At 38.8% G+C, this 22,508-nt stretch overlaps 1 protein-coding gene across 2 annotated transcripts in view; it reads left to right on the forward strand.

Annotated features, from left to right (window-relative positions):
• The first annotated feature begins 8,722 nt into the window (after positions 1-8,722).
• RHOJ (ras homolog family member J) overlaps positions 8,723-22,508 on the forward strand; it is an 85,947-nt gene continuing 72,161 nt past the window's right edge. For both annotated transcript variants that reach the window (XM_081047259.1, XM_081047258.1), the window contains exon 1: positions 8,723-9,474. In XM_081047259.1, the coding sequence (XP_080903385.1) occupies positions 9,228-9,474 (247 nt within the window). In that variant the 5' untranslated portion in view covers positions 8,723-9,227. The remainder of the gene's footprint in view (positions 9,475-22,508) is intronic.

Below are 22,508 nucleotides of genomic sequence, written 5' to 3' on the forward strand. Positions count from 1 at the left end.
GACAGAGAGAAATAAACAAATGCATATTAGAAGCTGAACAAATTAACAGTGGTCCCCATTCTGTTAGCTGGCTCCTGAATTCCTAATGCATCTTCCTCAGGGATCTGGAAATTAGCCAACCAGGTTCTGAGTTGTAGATGTAGCTTTTAGGGGGAAAGAAAGTTTTACATGAAAATTTAACTCTTTCAGATTGCTAATGTTATAAAGGGACAAATTATAACTTGATTATCACTAAGCCTGGCAAGTACTAGTTTAACCACGTGACCAAAGGTAACATCACCAATAATCAGGTAAACTGGCATCATGTGCCCCCTAACAAGGTACTCTGAAAACAACACATCCTTAACTTTGATAAGTATCCCTACCAAAAATGCATAATCTGATCCTGAGGAAACAAACATCAGGTAAACCTAAAGTGAGGAGAATTTTACAAAATGTTAGCCTATAGTCTTCAAAAAATTATATCTTCAAAGACAAATTAAGGCTGAGAAACTGTCTAACAAAGGAGATTTAAAGAGACATGATGACTAAATGAAATATACAATCTTCGGTTAGATCTTCTATTGAGGGAGAAATTGTTATGAAGAAATTTGGATATGGACTGCAAATTATCAAGATGTTATATTTCCTGAATTTAATAATTGCACTGTGGCTATACATGAGAATGAGCCCATTCTTAGGAAATACATGCTTAAGTATTTAGAAGTAATAGAATATGATATCTGCAACACAAGTTCAGGAAATACTATGTATACACAAAGAGAGAAAGTATAAGAAAGCAAATGTGACAAAATGTTAATAATTGAGAATATAGGAGTTATTTGTACTATTCTTGTAAGTCTTTGAAGTTATTTTAAATTAAAAATGCTTATATGTAACCTTTTAAAACATGAGGTTATTAGTACATAAAAGATAAGAGAAGTAAGTTATCATTGTTTTCAATACTGTCTTGGCTGATAATGTTGGTGAGTTCTAAAACTTAAAAATATGATATTTATGTCTTAGCAAACTAAGAATACAGATCATTAGAACTATTCATTAAACAGACAGTTTTAAGCATACATATATGTGTTTGAAATGAATATTTTTCAGAGCGCTTTTCTTTCACAGTAGTTTCATCAGAAGTATTTGAGGAGTGAGAATGTTTGAGTGGACATTAACCACCTAACAACCAGAAAGCTAAACTTTGAATATCAGGAGTCTGTACTATATAATCTGACAATTAAGTGTGCAAACTTGTTACAATGCTGTTGCTAACCTTTTTTTATATCAGAGGGATTATTCATTATGAATCAGTACCAACTGGACAAATAGTTAACCAAGTTTACTATTTGGTAGTGCTGTTATGGCTGAGTGAAAAAGTTAGACAGCCTGAACTTTTCACCAACAATTCATGGCTCTTGCATCACAACAATGCACCAGCTCACACGGCACTGTCTGTGAGGGAGTTTTTAGCCAGTAAACAAATGACTCTATTGGAACACCCTCCCTACTCACCTGACCTGGCCCCCAATGACTTCTATCTTTACCCGATGACAAAGGAAATATTGAAAAGAAGACATTTTTATGTCATTCAGGACACCAAGGGTAATACAATAATAGCTCTGATGGGCATCCCAGAAAGAGTTCCAAAATTGCTTTGAAGGTTGGACTAGGCTCTGGCATTGGTGCATAGCTTCCCAAGGGGAGTACTTCGAAGGTGACCTTAGTGATATTCAGCAATGAGGTATGTAGCACTTTTTCTAGGATAGGTTCGCAAACGTAATTGCTCAACCTCATATGATGCACTCCAAATCCAAAGATCCATGGGTCCTCGAAAAATTCATTCCTTCAGCATTACTGGGCCCCATTGTTTATCAGGTACTGCACTGCTTACGGGCCAACTCGAAGCACAACCATAATTTCCAATAAACTGCCAGTTCCCAGATGGTATCTCTAGCCCAGACCGCTCTCCTGAGCTGCAGTTCCACCTGGGCCACAGCCTATGGTGTATCTTCACTTTGGTGTCTCAATGGCATCTTAACCTGAACCTGCCAATCCGCACTCTTGATTTCCCTTCCAAATCTGTGTATCCTCCTGTCTTTCTGTTTCAATAAATATTGAATCCTTCTAGATGATTCAAGGAGAAATATGGGAGTCACCTTTCCATCTTCCACCTTCCGCACGACCCACAGCCAATCAGTTATCAAATCCTCTTGATCCTAATCTCTAAACATATCTTTATCTACCTTTCTCATCCCCATCTAAAAGAGGCAAGTTGGTGTAGTGGTTAAGGTCATGATTTACGAAATCAGATTACTTGGATTGAAATCCAAGCTCCAGTCTCATAGCTGTGTGGCCTTGGACAAGTTACTTTGCCTCACTGTACCTCAATTTCTGAATCTGTAAAACTGGGATCAACGATGGTTCCTATTTCATAAGAATTCCTACAATAAGTATTCAATAAATGTTAAATATTGCTGTCTCCCTTGCCATCACTCCAGTCCAAGTAACCAGTATCTCTCAAGTAGACCATTCTTTTATTGATCTCCCTAATCCCACATTTGTACCTCTCTACCCAGTACAGGAACCAGAGGATCTTTATTAAAAACATTGATTTTTAAAAAGCATGTTATTCCCTGTTTGATGTGATCCAGTGGCTTCCCACTGCCCTTGAATACAGCCCAAACATTTTTCTAAAGGCTATATGTCCCTGTATTACCTAGCCTACTGTTTCCCCAACTTCTGACCACATGATGGGTAGTCACTTGACACAGTGCTATGAATTTTTGTTAAAAAAACAAACAAACAAATACAAAGGCTCATCTCAATATCAAATTATAAAAATATAATTTAAAAATAGACATTATAATGGTTATGTATAAGTGAATAGAATATTGCTTGTAATTTTTTTACCAACGCATCCAGCTCTATATCAAGTTAGCTCAATTTTCATCCATATACAGACAGTTTATTTTCTCATATTTTATTTCTAATAAACTTCAAATCCTGAGTCACAATTGTGGACATCTGGAATGGTAATCTAGGATGGATCTGTCAGAGATCTCATAACTGAATTAAGCAAAAGATTCAAATATTATAGGATGATTTTTCCATGAAGATCACTTTCAAAGCTCTGTCAGACTCTAAGTCAAGGAACACATCACACATAAAAGCAGAAAGGTTAGTTATTTGAACCAATTCCCAATACACTCTGACGGCATCCAATTCTGACAACATTTCTTCAGGTTCTTCTATAACATTTAGATATGGTTTTCAAATATACCCCAATAATACATAATCATTTTTTCCAAGACCAGTGGAGAGCATCATCAAACTCTCAGCAATGAAGCCTTTTTTCACTATAGGTCAGTTTTTGTTAACAAATCTGTTATTTCACCCTTAACATTAAAAACCTTGATATACCAGCTTTCCAATAATGGATCAGGCTATTTGAAATTCTGATATCACTAAAATACACCACTTGAGCAAGCCACTTGAAAACATATTTCCATGACACAAAGCTGTTATTATCAGATCATCATGAAGAAATATTTTTATCTCTTCCCTCATTGCAAAAACTTGTGAACACCTTTCCTCTCATCAACAATTCTACCTCTGTTTCCTGCATCAACTTTTTTTCATTTTGTTAGATCATTCCCATCATCAGAAAAACTGCTGTTATCCCTGGGGTTTTAAAAAATCTCCAATTTTTTTGATCCCTCTCTTAAACCTCTCCAGTCAGGTTTTTGTCCCCATCAATTCCACCAAAACCACCCTTGTCAAGATCACCGGTGACCTTCACAATGCTAAATGTCACAGTCCGTTATCAGTCGTCCTCAGTTGAACGTTAAGCACTCGGCAGCGTTCACCACTGAGGCCTCCTCCAGGAAAGACCTTCCTCACCTGGCCTCCTGGACACCACACTCTCTTAGGTTCCTCTTTGAAGCACTCTTCTTGCTCTTCCTCAGTCTCCTTTGAATCCTCTTACCTCAAGACGTTTCTCCTGTCTCTGGGGAAGCAAATCTACATCTCCAGCCTTAGCTCTCCCCTGAGGTCCAGAACTATATGTCCCTGTTTGCCTAATAGGCATACTGTCCCCAAAACTGAAACCTTAATCTTCCCTACTCCCAAATCTCCATTCACAGTCTCAGTTAATGGAAGTTCCATCTTTTCAGTTGCTCAGGACAAAATCTTTAAGGTTCATCCATGACTCCTCTTATTCTCATAACCTACATCCAATCCTTCAGATCATTGGTATACCCAAAATATGACCTCTTTTCTCCACTCTCTCTCTCTCTTTGGTACAAGCCACCAACATCTTTCACTTGGATTATTGCAACTGAGTTTGCTTTCATCCTCCCCTCACTCCCAGTGTGTAATCTTCACAAAAGCCAGAATGATCCTTCTAAAACACACCTAATCACATGACTCCTCTGCTCCAACCCCTCAGGGGCTCCCGTCACACGTGGCCAGAGATCTCAAAGGCCTCACAGCCTGTTCCTCTGCTCCCTACATTGCTTTATCCCTCACTTACTCTGTTTCAGGCACACTGGAACTCAAACATTCCAGGGATTCCCTCACATTGGGGATTTTGCTTTTCCAGCCATTTCCTCAAACCCATATGATACATTTAAAATCATATAAACAATTGATTATTACCAATGGTTCTATTAAGGCTTGAAGAGCAAATGCAATCTGGCCTTCAGAGTCAGAGCTGAACTTGAATCCCTGCTCCATCACTTAAACTACCAGTTCTGAGACTTGGAGCCTGAGACTGTTTCTATTTAAGAACAATGGAAACCATGACACCGACCACTCTAATTACTAAAAATATTAAATGTAGTAAGTGTGCAAAATTTTTCAGCACATTGCCTAACATATAACAACATGTTATTCATTAAATGTTAGATGGCCCATCGACTATTTCTCCTTCCTCCTTGATTACAGGAAGTTACTTGCTCTGTCTGGTGAAGGCTGAGCAGGGTTGGAAAAGGATTTACTTTACATGCCCATCAGATTGTGGTAGATGCCTAGAGCACTGGGTTGAGAAGCATTTGTCAGCCATGTCCAGATTCAGCTAGAACATGTGTCATGATGACATTTACCCTGGCATTAAAGGGGAGAATGGTAGCATCTGAGCAGAATCTACCATCTTGAATTTGATGGCTTACCCTACTGACTCATAGTAAAACCCTCTACTTCTCAAAATGCTCATTTTATTTTTCTAACATAACTGTGAGAGGAGCTATGTTACACCAGCATCAACTGTAGAATTATTTCTGAGGTTCAGGAAAGGCTCAGGGATGAGTGTCCCTGATGACAATGACTCACTGTCCCTGGGGAAGGGCAGTTCCTATCCACGCTAGTCCTAGGACTGCCTGTTAAGTCTTAGTAGTGTCCCAACTGAGCCTGAGGTTTCGACCCAGTGGGAGATTTAGGCCACAACTGCTACGCTAGCAGCTCCTCCTGCCTCATACCATATCCACCGCCACTAAAGTCCTAACTTCCATACAGGCACCAGAGAGGGGTTCCTCTGGAATGAGGGTGACTTGTGACAGAGCTGGGTATTTGAAATCATAGTAACCACAGCCCATCCCACATTCCTAAAACTATATCTCCTACATAGAGGGGAATCCAGAATGAGAGTTTTTGATCCAACAGCATTATTTCCCTGTATAACTTTGTGTTTCAAGCACAAAAGAAAAAAAATAGGGGAGGAAAGTCTGGGATCTTTTTTAAGTCACAATAAAACTGGAAGCAATCAGAGGAGTCAGAATTTGATGCAAAAAAATGCTCTGTTGGCATTTGGGAAAATTCATGTGAAGCCAAAGCTCAGAGGACACGAAGGAGCCATGGAATTAAGAACTCTTAGAAAAAGCAAGAAATATCGCCCAATAAGATTTCACCATGTACTGGTAAGTTTGTGTAAACTTGGTACTTGAGGTAAACCAAATAATTAATGGCTATAAAACCATCACTCAACCATTCAAATGGCTCAAAATCCTAAAAGTACAGGCATCTCATAAAGAATATTTTAGCAAATTGTCTTCAAACCACATCTAAATTCATATCTATAAATCTTTGGAATCAAAGTAGATACTTGATCATTCTACCTGGACAAGTAGTCACAATTCTGTGGACTCGTGGACCTAGAAGAACAATACTGAATTGTGTTTAATTTTTTTCTAAGATTCTGTTACTGTGGTTCAGGTCAATCATTTAATATTTAGAAAGATTTGTTCTCATGTAGACAAGGTGAGCTATATAATAAGTAGGCTATTAATATTTTGACTTTTTTGCCATTTTTCACTAGGCTGTCTCAACCATTTTTCCCTGTAAATATTCAATTTGGGGGCAGTAAGAATAAAGAAGCAAGTTTATTTTAAGAAATATAGCCAACATTCTCAATAGCCACAAACCACCTCTGCATACAATCCAATCCAGCAGATGTACCAATCCTTTGAGGTAGAGGTGAAAGACCCATAACAGCCTGCCTCAAGTTTCCTAAACGTCTCTGAAATTGTGGTCCACATAGCAATCTGCATAAACTTAAACACCTGTGTCTGATGGCACAAGGTTTAAGTTAGATGTGGATGTAGTAAAATTTCACCTGATCCAATTTTTCAATTTTTTCCTAGACCAGGGTTCAGCGGGCAGGGGCATATTCGTAGAATAGGAATCCAGGCTGGGCAGCCATGTTTGAGAACTGCATGCCACGTTTACTGTCTGCTCTCAGGGACAAGGTCAAAGGCAGACTCCCTCCAAGTTCTGCCAAACACATTGTGCTCAGAGTGGTCTTGTTCATCTTCAGGATGGACTTCTTGACACTGTCAATCACTTCTTCACCTGCACAGATTTGTTTGGCTGCCACTTGCACACTTGAGCCTACTTTCCAGGCATTTTCAGGTAGATTAAATGAAACTAAAGTTATATAAATCATATGTAGTCACAGGTGTCTTCAGATGCATCAGAATGGCACTAATCATAAACAATTCAATTTTTGCGCTCCTAATTGAACCTCAACTAAATGATCTCTGGTTACCTAAGCCACATCTAATCTATTCAGGCTATTCATCAACATGCTTTCTGGAGCATGGTAGGATTATACTTCTGACCCTGTTGAACCCAGCATGGGTACATGACTTGCTTTGGCCAATGAATGAGAGCAGAAGCATCACCTCCAGAAGGAAGCCTTAGAGCCAATGCCATTTCACCACATTCATTTCTTCCTCTCCCATAGTAACCACCAATGGTCTCAACGTGACTGCTCCACCAGCCTAGATCTCTGAATGAAGGTGACAAAAATACACAATACAGATACAATGACTAAGAAATACACATGCTATTCTAAATCATTGAGCCTTGGGAGTTGTTACAACAACATAACCTCCTAGTAGATATACCACAACCTGAAACATCAACCCGTTCTAGGAAAGAAATATTGGGACACTAAGCACTGTGGCAAATGTTACTATAATTCAAAACAGAAGAAATTTAGGCCTATATTTATTATACAGCAGCATATATATGTATATATAGCCACATATATATGTATACATATATACATGTATATTATCAACAGTCACATATCAAAATAGACTTCTCTCCCACCCTCTTCAAAAAAAATTAAAAACCCTCCTCAAATCAATTGGATAATCTGAATTCTTAAAAATCACTGCTCAAAAACCTCAAAGAAATAGAGAGTGCCTTCATCAAAAAGGGACTTGACCCATTGTCAAAATCATTCGCAGAGTTCCGCTTCTTTTCTAGTACCAAGTACATTAATTAAATGCAGAGCTTCAAAGGGGCTTCATTCTGAGTGACCCAACAGACAAATAAATTAGCTGCCAGTGGCTCCTTTGTAATTGAAGAGGGCCAGGCTGACCCAAGGGGATAGGACTAAATCAAAAAGGGAACCGTCAAAGTGAAAGCAGCATTTGGGGACCTAAAACAAACTAAAAGACATCCCCCACACTCATTTCCAAGAGGAAGGGTGAGCCAAGCACATGTGTGTTTATTCACTAATAAGAAGATGCAAATATCCCACATCTGACTGATTTCTTATGTGCTACAACCATAAAAATGCTTGTGCCTGGAACACATGTTTGTTTGAGTATTGTGCTCAAATGTGGCAATTTATAATCCTGATCACACATATTATACCTACAATCTACAAGAATGTGCCCCTTTGAAACAGTGTAACTCTGGAAGGTTTTCTTCCTTTTTTTTTTTTTTTGATTGTTTGCAAAATACTGTATTTGCATGATTTATCATTCATATTACAAAGTACTACATATATTTTTTTTAATTTATTGGGGTGACAATTGTTAGTAAAATTACATAGATTTCAGGTGTACAATTCTGTATTACATCATCTATAAATCCCATGGTGTGTTGGTTTTCTCCTTTATTGTAGGGACGAATGCTTAAGGCTTTCATTTAAGTATGTGGAGAACTGTCCATTTTTAATCTGCAGAACTTTTAACTGGTGACTCAGTGAGGGATGATGTCATATGTTATCCTACAACGGCTGGTGTGGTTCGCTCTGCTCACTTAAACCATTCCCCCGTTTCTCTGGCAGACAGTACTCCCCAGTTTCCATCCTTTCGTCAGCCTCTTCCCAGCCAGCCACAGGCAAACAGCCCCCCCAGCAGTGGACGCGAAACAGGAAGCCTGACAGCTTGAGTCTGCTTTGGGACCCCTAGTGTTTTCCCACTCCATGTTCTGGCAGCGTTCCCCAGAAGTACAAACACACACACACAGAGCTCCCATTGTTGCAGCCTTCCCCAGCCCACTGATCCTAATATGGAATGCAGCAGGAAACCCATGATTTCCTGACACTCGGCAAGCTGGAGGAAGCAAGAGGAAAACTCCATTAAAAAGCCCAGCTTTCCTCCATGTTAGATGTGAAGTGGAAAATGGGGAAGATTCAGCAAACTTCCACTGTGTCTTCAGCCAGGCTGGAAAGGGGGAGAGCAGAGTGAAACCCTCAAGCTGTTGAAATTTCCAGATTGGCAGGAAATCCCTAGAATTCGGTGAAAATGAGGGTTTCTTAACTCAAACTGATAGGGAAAAGGGACAGTCCCTTTGAATAATTCTCCCAAGTAAGTGTGTGTGTTAACTTTCCTTACCAGTATGATAAGCAAGAGGGCATATGCCAGCTGCCAAGGACGAATTTGTATGATCCCAGGTACCCAAAGTAAGGCAAAGTGATCTCAAGCCTGCCGCTGGCTGTCCGCTGCTCCATGGGCTTTGCGAGAAGCAGGAGAAGCAACAGCAGCAGCACAATCACCACAGCTGGAGTCGCAAGAATGAACTGCAAGGAGGGAAATGACAGCAGCTGCAGCTGCGGGGGCACCGAAGAGGAAAAGAAGATGTTGAAGTGTGTGGTGGTCGGGGACGGTGCCGTGGGGAAAACCTGCCTGCTGATGAGCTACGCCAATGATGCCTTCCCAGAGGAGTATGTGCCCACCGTGTTTGACCACTATGCAGGTAAGAAAAGGCGGAAAACCTACCCCTGCAGACCGGGTGAATGATAGGAGGGCGACACCCCAACTTCACAGGGGCCTACCTCGCGTCTAACGTCACTATTGGGTACGGGGCCTAGAACTAGCCAGGTAGCTTAGCATAACATACAGCCAAGGGCTTTGCTGGAATTATTAGAACAATTTGTACATCAATTTGTACTGTAACACTTTTCCCTTTTTAAATCAAGTGAATAACATGGGGGAAATACCCTGAAATGTCCTCTGGGCTTTGGGGCCATTTGCCTCATATTGATCAACTTTTTATTGTGAACATTTTAAAATGTAGTGTAATTGTACCACAATTTTTTACCAAAAAAAAAAAAAATCACCACTAACCACATAACTGGCGAAACAAGAGCTCGTGCCACTTTTCCTATATTCATTTCAGGCCATTCATAAATGAAAATGCTAAGATTAATAAACATTAGAACCTTCATTTTTCTATATCAATTGGTGCTGTACTACTACTACTACTGCACTTTCATTTTCCTCTGGTTGTGGATGGGAGGGAAAGTATTAAAAGGTTTTAAATATCTATTAGGCAATCTGTATTTTGAAGGAAAAGAAACATTTTTATAGGTTTTTAAAAGTAAAAATAAAGATTAAAAATCAAATTTGAAACATTTTCAAGTATGTCCCAAAAGGACAAAATTGGGGATAAAATTTTTTAAATCATGACAGTTAAGATACTATAGTCACAACTTAATTCCTTCAGGTATATCGTTTTTGAGTGTTCTAAAGTTTGTAGTGTGATAGCTTATCAGTGTCATAGCTTATCTAAATTTTTCCATTTTGACTCTTACTTTTTCTCTTAATTTCCAAAACAAATCTTATTAACTTCTTAAAAGTTCATGAAATTCTTCAGAAGTTCACAATAGCCTAGATTTTATAACTTTTTGAACATAGTGATCAGCTTGATAAATTATCTGAGATTTGAGATTTTGTAAGAGGAAAATGTCTCTTCTGTCCCCTTGGCGTCGGGTGAGATTCAGCAAAAGGGAAACGACCCACAGGAAACCTGTGTGAGTGCTGGCTTTGTTATGTGGCCTTTTGAAATCCTCTTTCTGCAGGAAGTAGCTTCTTTTCCAGAGCTAAACAATCACCTAAGTCCCCTCCTCCTCCTACATTTACATGATTTATGATAATACTACATAGCAGACAAGGAGAGAAGCATAGCATCTATTTCCCAGCAGGTTTTTCTATATTTGTAGAAATTAAGAGCAAATTTGAATGTTGGCTCCCTTCAGCTGTTCTGAAAATATAGTAACTATGCCCAGAGAAGAAAATTTTTATGAGAACAGAATAAAGAGAAGAACAGGTAGACTTTTACCTTAAAAAAAAAAAAAGTGAATTATAACATTAGGGTGTCTGCGACCTAAGAAAATTACTAGGCTATTTGACCTGTAAACATCTTAGCAAAATTTATTTATTCTACACCTTCTTTCCTCCAGGAAAGGGAACCTGGCCGGTACCTAATTTCAAAACCATTAATAATAGATCAAATATGAAACCTAAAATTTACTAAAAGGAGAGGTTTCAAGTGCTTTTGAAAATCATGTATCTCACCCTATCTATTGGGTGAACCAATTACAATGTAGTGTCAGGGAGAAAGAGAATAAAACCATCTTTAGAGATAAAGTCAGCCTATTAAAAAAACACACACACATTAAAGATCAAAGGCTGAAGCACTACGAGATTCCACTAGGGTCAAATTATTTTATATTTCAATTGTGTGCATATTTATTGTTATCTATCCAAGCATCTTAAAGATTTTGGCTCCTCTATGATTTTAGCTGTCAAGAGATCACAGCCACTATATCCAAAGTAATACTTGTCACATAGTAGGCATTCCCAAACAGTGTTGCTTTGATTTACACTTTGTCCTTTTTAAGTACATAATCTTTTCACGTGCTTTCAGTTAGGTTGTAAAGGAAATGAAAACATGAGCCTCATACATCTAGGATGGTAATGAAGTGAACACGTCCATTAATAGAGGGATCTCCTCCGTCACAAAGACTCTAGTTCCTTTTACCATCATCCCCCCCATAGGAGCTAATAAAACATAAGTCCTTACACAGTCACATGAGAATTTACAACCAATTGTTAAAAAAAAAAAAAAGAAGAAGGAGAAGAAAAATGCTTTTTTTCTCCACATGGAGAAGTATCCCGTATCTAGGCCCTGGGTCCGATCAGCCCGTTCTGAAATGACAACCTACAACTGGTTTACTAAGAGTCTTCAGGAAATTGTAGTTCAAGTCAAAGAGAGCCTATCCCTTAAAGATGTTTCCATAATAGCTGCCAGCTCCAGGAAGATAGAGGTATAATAGTAAGGATGGAAGTACAGCTTACTGCTCAAGATGGTGAGCTCTGAAGCCAGGCAGCCCGGTTCTGATACTGGCTCTGCCCTTACCATGTGGCCTTTAGCACGTTATTTAAGCACTCTGTGCCTCAATTATCACAAATGGGGGGAAAAAGACAACAAAGTTATTAGGATTGTTTGTGAGAACAAAAATTTAATACATGTAATTCTTAGAACAGTACCTTACACATGATAAGTGTTAGGTATATAGTAGCTAATACATATCATGTGTAAGAATAGGGTCTCGACACTTACACACAGCCATGAAAGGGAATTAAAATGTAACTAAAAGGTAAAGACTATAACAAGGAAAAATACAATTCCAAGAGTATCATCCAAGTGGATTGGGTATGACAGTGTGTGTACTGTCCTTATAATATAGCTACCATGAATTGATAAACTTTCACTGTGCTGTGAGCTCCTGAAGGAAAGTGTCATCATGTCTTGCCACATCCAGTGTTCAATTCTCAGTCCTTGTTTACTTGGTCTCTTGGAGGCTTTTCTCATGGTTTATTACTCTCCTTGAAACACTTTCTTTACTTGGTTTTAGAGATACTATATTCTCCTGGTTTTTATTCCCCTCGCTGGTAAATCTCTCTCCATCTCCTCTGCTGCTTTCTCCATCTCTTCCCAACCACTGAAGGTTGGCATACCTCAATGCTCAGTCCGTTGACTTTCTTATCTATTTACTCTCATGCCCTGCTTGACTGTATCTTGTCTCATGACTAAATAACCACTGACGACTCCCAAATGTATATCTTTACCCCCAATAACCTCCTGAAACCCAGACTCATATATCCAACTGTCTATTTGGATGTCTAAACAGGCATCTCAAACTTAACCTATCCAAAAGAGAACTTTTTCATTCCCCCAATCTACTGCTCCCCTAGTCTTCCCCATAGAAGTACATGACCACTAGCTTCTACTCAGTTGCTTAGAACAAAAACTTTGGCATTCTCCTTAACTTCTTCCTTCTTTTGACAATACCCCTCCCTCTCCATCCAAACCACTAGCTATTATCCTTTCCTACCAATCAGCTCAACATTCAAAATTTATCTCAAACCTGATCACTTCTCCCCGCCTCTTTTTCCTTCACTCTTGTCCAAGCCACCATCATTTTTCATCCAAACTACTGTAATCACCTCCAGATTCCCTGCTTCTAACCTTGTCCCCTACGGTCAGTTATCCACACAGGCAGCAGGGCAACTGTCCACAGCCCCAAGTCCTCCAATCCCTTCACACTCAGAGCTCACCACGTATCATGGTCTACAAGGCACTCCATGACTTGGTCCCTATTATCGCCCCAACCTCATCTCCTAACTCTCCCCTTCAGTATTTCTGCTCTAGCCATACCAGCCAGCTTGATATTCTTCAAACACACTCAACTCCTTCGTCCCTTGAAGACTTTGTATTTGCTCTTCCTCCAGCCTGACACTATTGCTCCAGATTCTCTTCACCTTCAATTGACCACATTATTTAACATATTCACACACACACAAATACTGAAATGCAGAGTCCCTTTTTAACCTCTTTTCCTGCTGTGTCTTTCTTTATAACATTTAACACAACCTGGCATTATATTTATTTGCTTACTATTTTCATGCCACACTGGAATGTAAACTCCATGAGAGCAAGAACTTGCTTCATCCTGTTCACTGTTCTATCCCCAACTTCTAAAACAGAGCCCAACACGTAACAGACTCTCAATAGATAGTAATTGAATAAATGAATTAGTATTATTTAATCATCTTAGTCCCTCCAGTGATGAGATAATTCCAGGTCCATTAAAACTTTGATGAATAAATGAACAAACTGCTGGTCCAATGGGTATCTCTTCAGGAATGAACATACAAAAATATTTAATAAATGTATTATATTTTTGAACTATTATGTTCAGATCTTAATTATTTTCTTTACTGTAATTATGTCATTGAATTTTCTTGATCTAAGAGGCTAATAGCACATCTTTCAAACAATGCAACTCTAAATGTATAATTTCATTTGGAAATAAATGGGATGTATTCAAATACCTCCATTTGTATTATATCCAAAATACAGCCTAAATTTTGAGTGGCACACTCAAACACTTATAAACAGCATTTCCAGAGTAGCCCCAAGTTCCACTAAGGACTAGAACAAAAAATTGGGGGCAGTAGGATGAAGGTAGAAAAGGTCACTCATGCTTTTTACAAAGGAATCCAAGAAATATCTCTGGGTCCTGCTCCCTTCTAGATGACTCAAGATATCCTAAAACCCTTTAGAGCTTTAACAGCTTATCATGGAACAACCATATTTCTTCTCCCATCCTATATTCTATTCTTTAGCTTTGAGGTTTGTAGCAGACCCCTCACTGAAAAAGTACTATCAATTAATGTTTCACATGACATATGACATAGGATAACACATTTTGAATTTAGTTAGATGGTATGTTGAGTTAGATTATGTCTGTGGTTTGTATGTTTATATTCATAGGTGTATAAAATAAGCCCATTCAAGGTGAAACCTATGCATGATGTACCTCATGACTACTTCCATCATCCTCTGAATCAGAACTGATATTTTTTAGTTTTATTAAATTTATTGGGGTGACACTGTCTAATAAAATTATATAGGTTTCAAGTGTACAATTCTATAACACATCATCTGTACATTGCAGTGTGTGTTCACCACCCAAAGTCAAGTCTCCTTTTGTCACCATATATTTGACCTCATTACCCTTTTCTACCTCCCCCCACTCCCTTTTCCCTCTGATAGCCACCATACTGTTGTCTGTGTATATGAGTTGTATGTTTGTCTTGTTTGTTCATTTGTTGCTTTCAGTTTTATATCCCACATGAGTGAAGTCATATTGTTCTTGACTTTTTCCATCTGACTTGTTTCACTTAGCATAGTGTTCTCAAGATCCATCCATGTTGTCGCAAATGGCAGTATTTCATCTTTTCTATGGTCGAGTAATATTACATTGTATATATATGTACCACATCTTCTTTATCCAATCATCTATTGAAGGACACTTCAGTTGTTTCCATGTTTTGGTCATCATGAATAATGCTGCAATGAACACAGGGGGACATATATCTTTTCAAATCAATATTTTCAAATTTGGGGGGTAGATACCCAGAAGAGGGATTACTGGGTCATACTGTAACTCTGTTTTCAATTTTTTGAGGAAACTCCATACTGTTTTCCATAGTGGCTGTACCAATTTATATTCCCACCAGCAGTGCATAAGCGTTCCTTTTTCTCCACAACTCTCTAATACTTGTTATTACTTGTCTTATTGGTAGTAGCTATTCTAACAGGTGTGAGATGGTATCTCATTGTGGTTTTGGCTTGCATTTCCCTAATAGCTAGTGAAGTTGAGCATTTTTTCATATATCTGTTGGCGGTTTGTATGTCTTCTTGGGAGAAGTGTCTGCTCAGGTATTCTGTCCATTTTCTAAATTGAATTGTTTGGTTTTTTTGTTGTTGAATTGCACGGTTCTTTATATATCTTGGATATAAACCCCTTATCAGAGGCGTTATTTGCAAATATCTTCTCCCATTGGGTTGTTGCCTTTTTTTATTGATGGTTTCTTTTGCTGTGAAGCAGCTTTTTAGTTTGATATAGTCCCATTTGTTTATTTTTGCTTGTACTTCCCTTGCCGTTGAAGACAAACACATAAAATCCTCTCCAAGACCGAGGTCCATAAGTTTAGTTTCCAGTCTGATATTTAGGTCTTTGATCCATTTTTGAGTTAACTGTTTTACATGGTGACAAACAGCAGTCTCATTTCATTCTTTTGTACGTGGCTTTCCAATTTTCCCAGCACCATTTATTGAAGACACTTTCTTTTCTCTGTTGTATGTTTTTGGCTCCTTTGTCGAAAATTATCTGTCCATATATACGTGGGTTTATCTCTGGGCTCTCAAATCTGTTACATTGATCTGTGTGTATGTTTTTCTGCCAATAATATGCTGTTTTGATTACTGTTGCTTTCTAGTATAATTTCAAGTCAGAGAGTGTGATACCTCCAACTTTGTTCTTTTTTTCCTCAGGATTGCTTTGGCTATTTCGGGTCTTGGATGATTCCGTAAAATATGATGATTTTTTATTCTATTTCTTTTTAAAATGCCATTGTAATTTTGATGGGGATTGCATTAAATCTATAGATTGCTTTGAGTAATATGGCCATTTTAACTATGTTGATTCTTCCAATCTATGAACATGGAATATCTTTCCATTTGACAGAATTGCTTCTGTCTGCAGCTCTTTCTTCTATCACCCATCCCTTCTATAGTTTGTCCAAAACCACCTGTATTTGGAAACTCATTTTAAGTCACAATTTGCAAACCCAGGCTGCCTATGCAGGAAATTAACACAATTCATGGAAAAGGGAGAGGAAAATCTAGTTGCTCTATCAGTTGAATGATATGTAAAAGGAAGTTGTTTCCACAGAGAGCTGAATGTCAATTCTAACTTTTTCTACCTAATTAAATGGTGATCAGTCCCAGGTAGACTCAATCACAACCTTAATGGCCAGAGCAGAGGGGGAATCTATGTTCAATCCATGGGGGCGGGGGTAGGGGAATAACATAAAAGAACAAAGAGTGAAGAAAAACAAAGCTCCAATCCTATAAAGTGTTGTGACACAGTTCTGCCCATTTGGGAATATTTACTCAGTAGTTTCTCTTTTGTTCTTTCTGAAGATACCTGAGAGTCTCTGGAGAATGGATGAGATTCACTTTTTGTAAGCCAAAAGGAAACGTAAAACTCTCATGGGACTATGAAATACATCACCAGGCTTTTAACTTTAAACAAAAATGTAAAAGAAGTTTGTGAAAGAGGAGATAAGAATGGGCCAGTGGAATCACTCATTCTGTTCCTTCTAAATGCAACGATGCTCAAAACCCCAAAACTTGTAGGTATCCAAGTATCCCAGTATCTCTTTTTGAGGCAGTGTGATGTGTGTCTGATGCTTTTTCTGGACTCTTACAAGCTACAACAAAGGTGCAATGATAGGAATTACATGGATAGTTCCTTCCACAGTCTACACTGCAGTGCTTAAGAGACTAAGCACGTTTCAGAAGCTCCAGGCATAGAAATTATACTCAGAAAGCAAAAGCATACTGCAAAGATGCTAAGTTGGGAGCTACTTCTCTTAAGAGTAAGAAATAAGAATAAAAAACAAAAAAAGAAAATTAAGTATCTGTGACCAGAGTGACTCAAGAAAAGCCATGCTCCCAGGTTTAGAAACTGCATCTGTAGTACATAACCCTCCTACATCACAGCTTTAGCTGGTGACAAACCAAGAACTACCACCAATTCAGGCTTCGATGGACAGACTCCCAGTAACCAAGACTTAGCTCCACACGGCCTGGTTCCCTGCACTGTCCAGGACAGGAAGGGTTTCATCAGTTTTACTACTTAACTGCCCATTGGAGTTGGCATTCAGGTAAAGAGGATTTTGTTTCTGGCCTAGCTTTTTCAAACTCTGTCATCTCTCTCTCTCTTCTTGTGGGGCACAGAGCAGATTTTTCTCAGAGATGGCTCAGTACATTGGATAGCTATGTTTTTAGGTATAACAGGCCTGTTCTGCAAAGGAAGCAATGAAGTGGGCAACAAACATAAGGCCTCTCAGGAAAGAACAGGGAAGAAAACTCAACAAATCGGTCTCCCTCATCAATCCTGAGGCAAGATTGCAGGGATCTATGGAGGCCCCACCTTCTGCATTAGGACTCAGATTTTGATAAGGCAGGAAATTTACTTTCCCACAAACAAAATCCATGCCACCCCTTGGGTTAGTTAGTGGAATCCAAAAAAGTTAATCTTCGTGGTGTAATGCAACCAGGATAAATCCCATCCCGAACTCAATAGGGACTGACTGTGAGTCACGGACGGGCCTGGCATCATTCTTGAATACTCTGAAGTCCACAAGCATTTTGGACGTGCCCAATTTTCATGAAACAAAAAGAGCTGATTCATGTGTATTCACTCAGTATTTTGTCTTGGTTCACAACACAGCTTTAATGTATGGTGTTCTTCATTCCCAATCTCAGGATGTGGTCGTATTAATTACGAAACCCAAACGCCACAAGAGCATATATTAACAACAATAATACCAGCTATATACTCCCGTAGTCCTTCAGGCATATTTGAAGCATTTTCATGCATGGATTCATTGCTATTATTTTCCTAACAGCATCTGATGAGGAAATCAAGGCACAAAGATATTAACAAATTTGCCCAAGGTTAAATACCTTATAATGGAGTAAGTGGAGGCCATGAAACAGTGAACAAACAACATAAGCAGCATACAGGTTTTTAGCTAACAACCTCAATCAAAAGGCCAATGTAAGGTTCACTAACCTGCTGTAACAAATAGACCCAAATACGTATGGAATTTAACACCGGGGCAGGGTGTTCCCTGCTAATGTGATGGTCCTGGGCAGGTATTCAAGTCAGTGGGGTTGCTTTCCTCCACATGGTCATTTAGGGACCTGGCTCCATATTGTGACCCTGCTATCCCATAGGATCTCACAGTTATCTGCATCCAAGCAGCTTAATGAGAAAGCTCATGGAGAAACCTGAATGGAAAGCTTTACAGGCCAGGATGGGAAGGGATAGGCACCATTTCCAGTCACACTCCCTGGGAGATAACTTAGTCACAGCCCACACCTCACTCTGAGAGAGGCTGGAAAATAAAGCTCACCTATGTGATCAAAAGAGGGAAGAATGGATTTTAATGGAAACTAGCCATCTCTGCCTGCATCAGACTGTCCAGCCACCAAATACCCTTGCACACTTTTTCCCACTTGTAAAACCAACTCATCCTTTTCCTAAGTGGAGCCATCCAGAGTCCCATTCCTTTACTGAACCAGGTCCAAGTCCAGCATCCGCAGGTGATGGACAGTCCTTTCCTTGTGACGGAGATGGGCTCCTTGTCGTCCAACAGAGACGAATGATCCACCCTATGACAATGGTAGAACAGAGACGGGATAACCCAAATTTTCAAACCCCCTTTCAGAAAAGGGAAGAATGGGAGACACACAGCAAAAACAGACTCCTGATGGCAAACATTGGGAAGAACCCCTGGCCCTGACAATGGAGAAAGTTTCTTAAGTTGATCCTAATGCTGTTCTCTGGGAGGAATTCTTTCAGCCATTATTCTTGACTTTCCCTGGCGAGGCTTTCCCACAGGCTTTTCTTTCTCATCCATTATCCTCCAGGACACACATCTAAATTGGGCCTGAGAGCATGTCTTTCTTGGGAGCAGCATAACTTTCAGAGCCTGCGACTTGTCTGTGCAATTTGGGGGGCTCAAGTGGTTTTTTTTTACATTCATAAGTATACGTAGTCCAAGCTTGGAGTTTCTTTGGAAATACAACTCTCTCTAAAACTGACCAGGCTTCTGCTAAGTTCCATGTATCAACAACCGCATCCAATACTGAAGTATGTCTTTCCTAGACATATTTCTTAAACATGCTTTATTTGTCTGCTTCCTCTACCCAATGCCTTTTGCTCTCAAATTAATAATAGCTACCTGGAGGCCATATGAAGCAGTACGCTTAGACGGGAGGGCAATATGCTGGATCTTATCATTGACACAGCTGATTCTCCTGTTTAAATGGAGAAATGGCATTTGTTGTTCAAATTCTTTTTTTAATTGTATCACCTATTTTTGGAATTTTCCAATTCTATAAGGCCATTAATATCTGTGTTCTATCAATCTCAGCTTAGAAAACAACCAACTCAGCTCTTCTCTTTCTTGTAGCACCTAGCTAAACACAATAACAATTAGCATACACTAACATTCTGGCATTTCCCAATCTTTTCTGTAAATGCTGCAGACTCTGTAGGAACTAGGTTTATCTTCCAGGTTTCATAAATAATAGTTTTGCAAAATATTTTGCCATAGATCTTTATCTTTCTGGCCTGTCCTGGATTTTTGTTGTTGTTGTTCTTGTTGTTTACCACCTACCCGTTAACCACTAAGCAAACATTTTTTCTAGGTTTTTGTATGATGGCAGCACAAGAGATAGGATAGGATGCCAACAGACTCAAACATAGAATGATTTAAACTATTAGAATTCTATTTCTTGCTCATATAACAGACCTGAGCAAGTATTCACATTGATGCGATGGTGCTGTTCCGTATGATCATTCGAGGATCTATTTTTTTCCATCTCGTGACTCTGTTATTGCCTAGGGCTTTGTAATGCTCTGTATTAGACAGCAGAAGATGAAAGAATGTGGAGGAGTGGTGGTGTGGGCCAGGTCCACAAGTGGCATACATCACTTCTGTTCACATTTCACTGGAGAGAAGTTAGACCCTCGGCCACACATAACTGTACGAGAGGTTAGCTACCGTGTTTCCCCCGAAAACAAGACCTAAGCGGAAAATGATCCCTAGCATGATTTTTCAGGATGACATCCCCTGAACATAAGCTGTAATACATCTTTTGGAGCAAAAATTAATATAAGACCCGGTCTTATTTTTAGGGAAACACAGTATATGCCCAAAGAAAGAGTGAACAGATTTTAATGGATTTTAACGGTAATCTTTACCACAATTACTAAGTTGAAATTTCTTACATTAAACACAATAGACCCATGTAAACAATATAAACTGCCCTAAGCATCATGCTTAATTAGGTGTTTATTCAACTACAAATGACACACATGTATTTCTTATGTTCGCCTGGTCATCAGAAAAACCTGCCTGTTGAAAATACAGATTCTTTAGTCCATGCCAGGACTGCTATACCAGACCCACTAAGAGGAAGAGCTGTAAATAATAAATTTCAACAAGCATCCTAGGCATTTCTCATTGGATGGAAACTATGGAACTCCCATTTTATAGTTCAAAACCATTTGGATATCGTAAGTTCATATAATTCAATCATATAATTTATTAAGTTCATCAAACCCTTCTTTAGGCTATAAAAGTCCCTAAAACCAAGTTAAGAGGAACAAACCGATAATCAACAGTCAATCAGTAAAAAGCAATTTATATATATATATATATATATATATATATATATATATATACAATTTATATATATACATACAATTTATATATATACATACTATATATATACAATTTATATATATGTATATATATATAATTTATATATATATATATATATAATATATAATTTCTTGACCTAACAAGAAAAATTGTGTAAAACCAGAAGAGGCCTTCAGAGTTGCTCAAAAGCAGCTAGCAAATTCCTAAATGAGGAAACAAGAGTGTTTGCCAAAAAGATCTGTACCCATAGCTGGGACATAGAGAGACCCTGGAAGAAAGAATACACAAGCCTGAGAATCAGAAAGTGTTGGGAGGGGGCTGATGTGAGGTGGGGAGAGAAGCCTGGAAGACTCAGAACAGAGATAAGTGGGAATTGTAAAACATAGCAGAAAGGAGACTAACTAGGCAAACTTGGGTGCAGCCAAGCACCAACTGCTAGAACAGCCTCAGGCATGACTGGCAAAGCTTCCTAAGTATGAATTGCTGTGGCCTGAGCCTGCTGTCTGTAAAACAATAATCAGCATGACGGTAAGACATTCAGAGGGAAGTTAGAGAACACCTACTCTCATGGGAAGAAGCAATGGTGTCTTAAAAAACAGGAAAGAGCCTGAAATCCTTAGAGTGGTTTTGGTGAGTCTCTGTCTTGGATGCTATTATTCTTCTTCCATATCCATCCAGCCCTATGATTATGAAATGAACATAAACATCTGTTTCCCTTCTGCAAATCCTTCTGTTCTTCTTCATGCTTTGACCTAACATTTGGGAAAAGGAGAGGGGAAAATGGAAAGTTGCCTAAAATTCAGTTTCTCAGAGTCAAAAAAGTTTCTACTTGGGCTAGAATCTGGTTCCTGAAAGAGATAGCATATAAACTCCGGGAGAGGTAGAAACGTCGTAACTGGGACTCAAGCGTCCCCTATTTGGAAAACCAACCGACAAGCACTCTTGCTAGTAGAGACCAAGCCTTCCTTTGGAGTCTCTCCAGCTGTTTAAACACAAACTAGTAAATCAGGACTCAGAATGTAAAAGTACTTGCCAATAAGAGGAAAACAATGCTCTGTGTGGCCTAAGCAGAATGCACCATAATGAACAAAACTGCTTCCTGATCCTTCTACAGTGATATTTACAGTTTATTAATAAAAAAAGTAATTAGCTAAATATTAAACATGTGTCAAACCCTGTGTTACCTTTGCTATCTTCCTAGAGCCTCACATTATTTCCAGGTAATAAGTATTGTCATTTTATAGACAAGAAAATTGAAACTGAGTGAAGTAACTTGCCTCACGTCACTTGGCTAAGTGGCAGAATTGACAGTCAAAACTACCCAGCTCATGCTTATTCAATTATGGCTGCTTTTGCTCTGTATGGGCAGAGTTGAGTGGTTAGGACAAAGATTGTGTCACCCACTAAGCTGGAGAACATATTTACTATCACACCCCTTTATAGAAAGAGTTCACTGATCCCTGAGATAATGCATGTAACAAACACATCTAGCACAGTTCCCCTAACTACTCTATGTTAACTGTTGCTTCTGTGATTAAAGCTTTCACTGTAGATGTATATCAAATACCAAAAATGTTTCCATTTTTACCATACATTTTTTATGTTTTGTTTGACTAATAAAGCTGATGA

The sequence above is a fragment of the Rhinolophus hipposideros genome, assembly GCF_964194185.1.
Source record: "Rhinolophus hipposideros genome assembly, chromosome: 5".
Lineage (NCBI taxonomy): Eukaryota > Metazoa > Chordata > Mammalia > Chiroptera > Rhinolophidae > Rhinolophus > Rhinolophus hipposideros.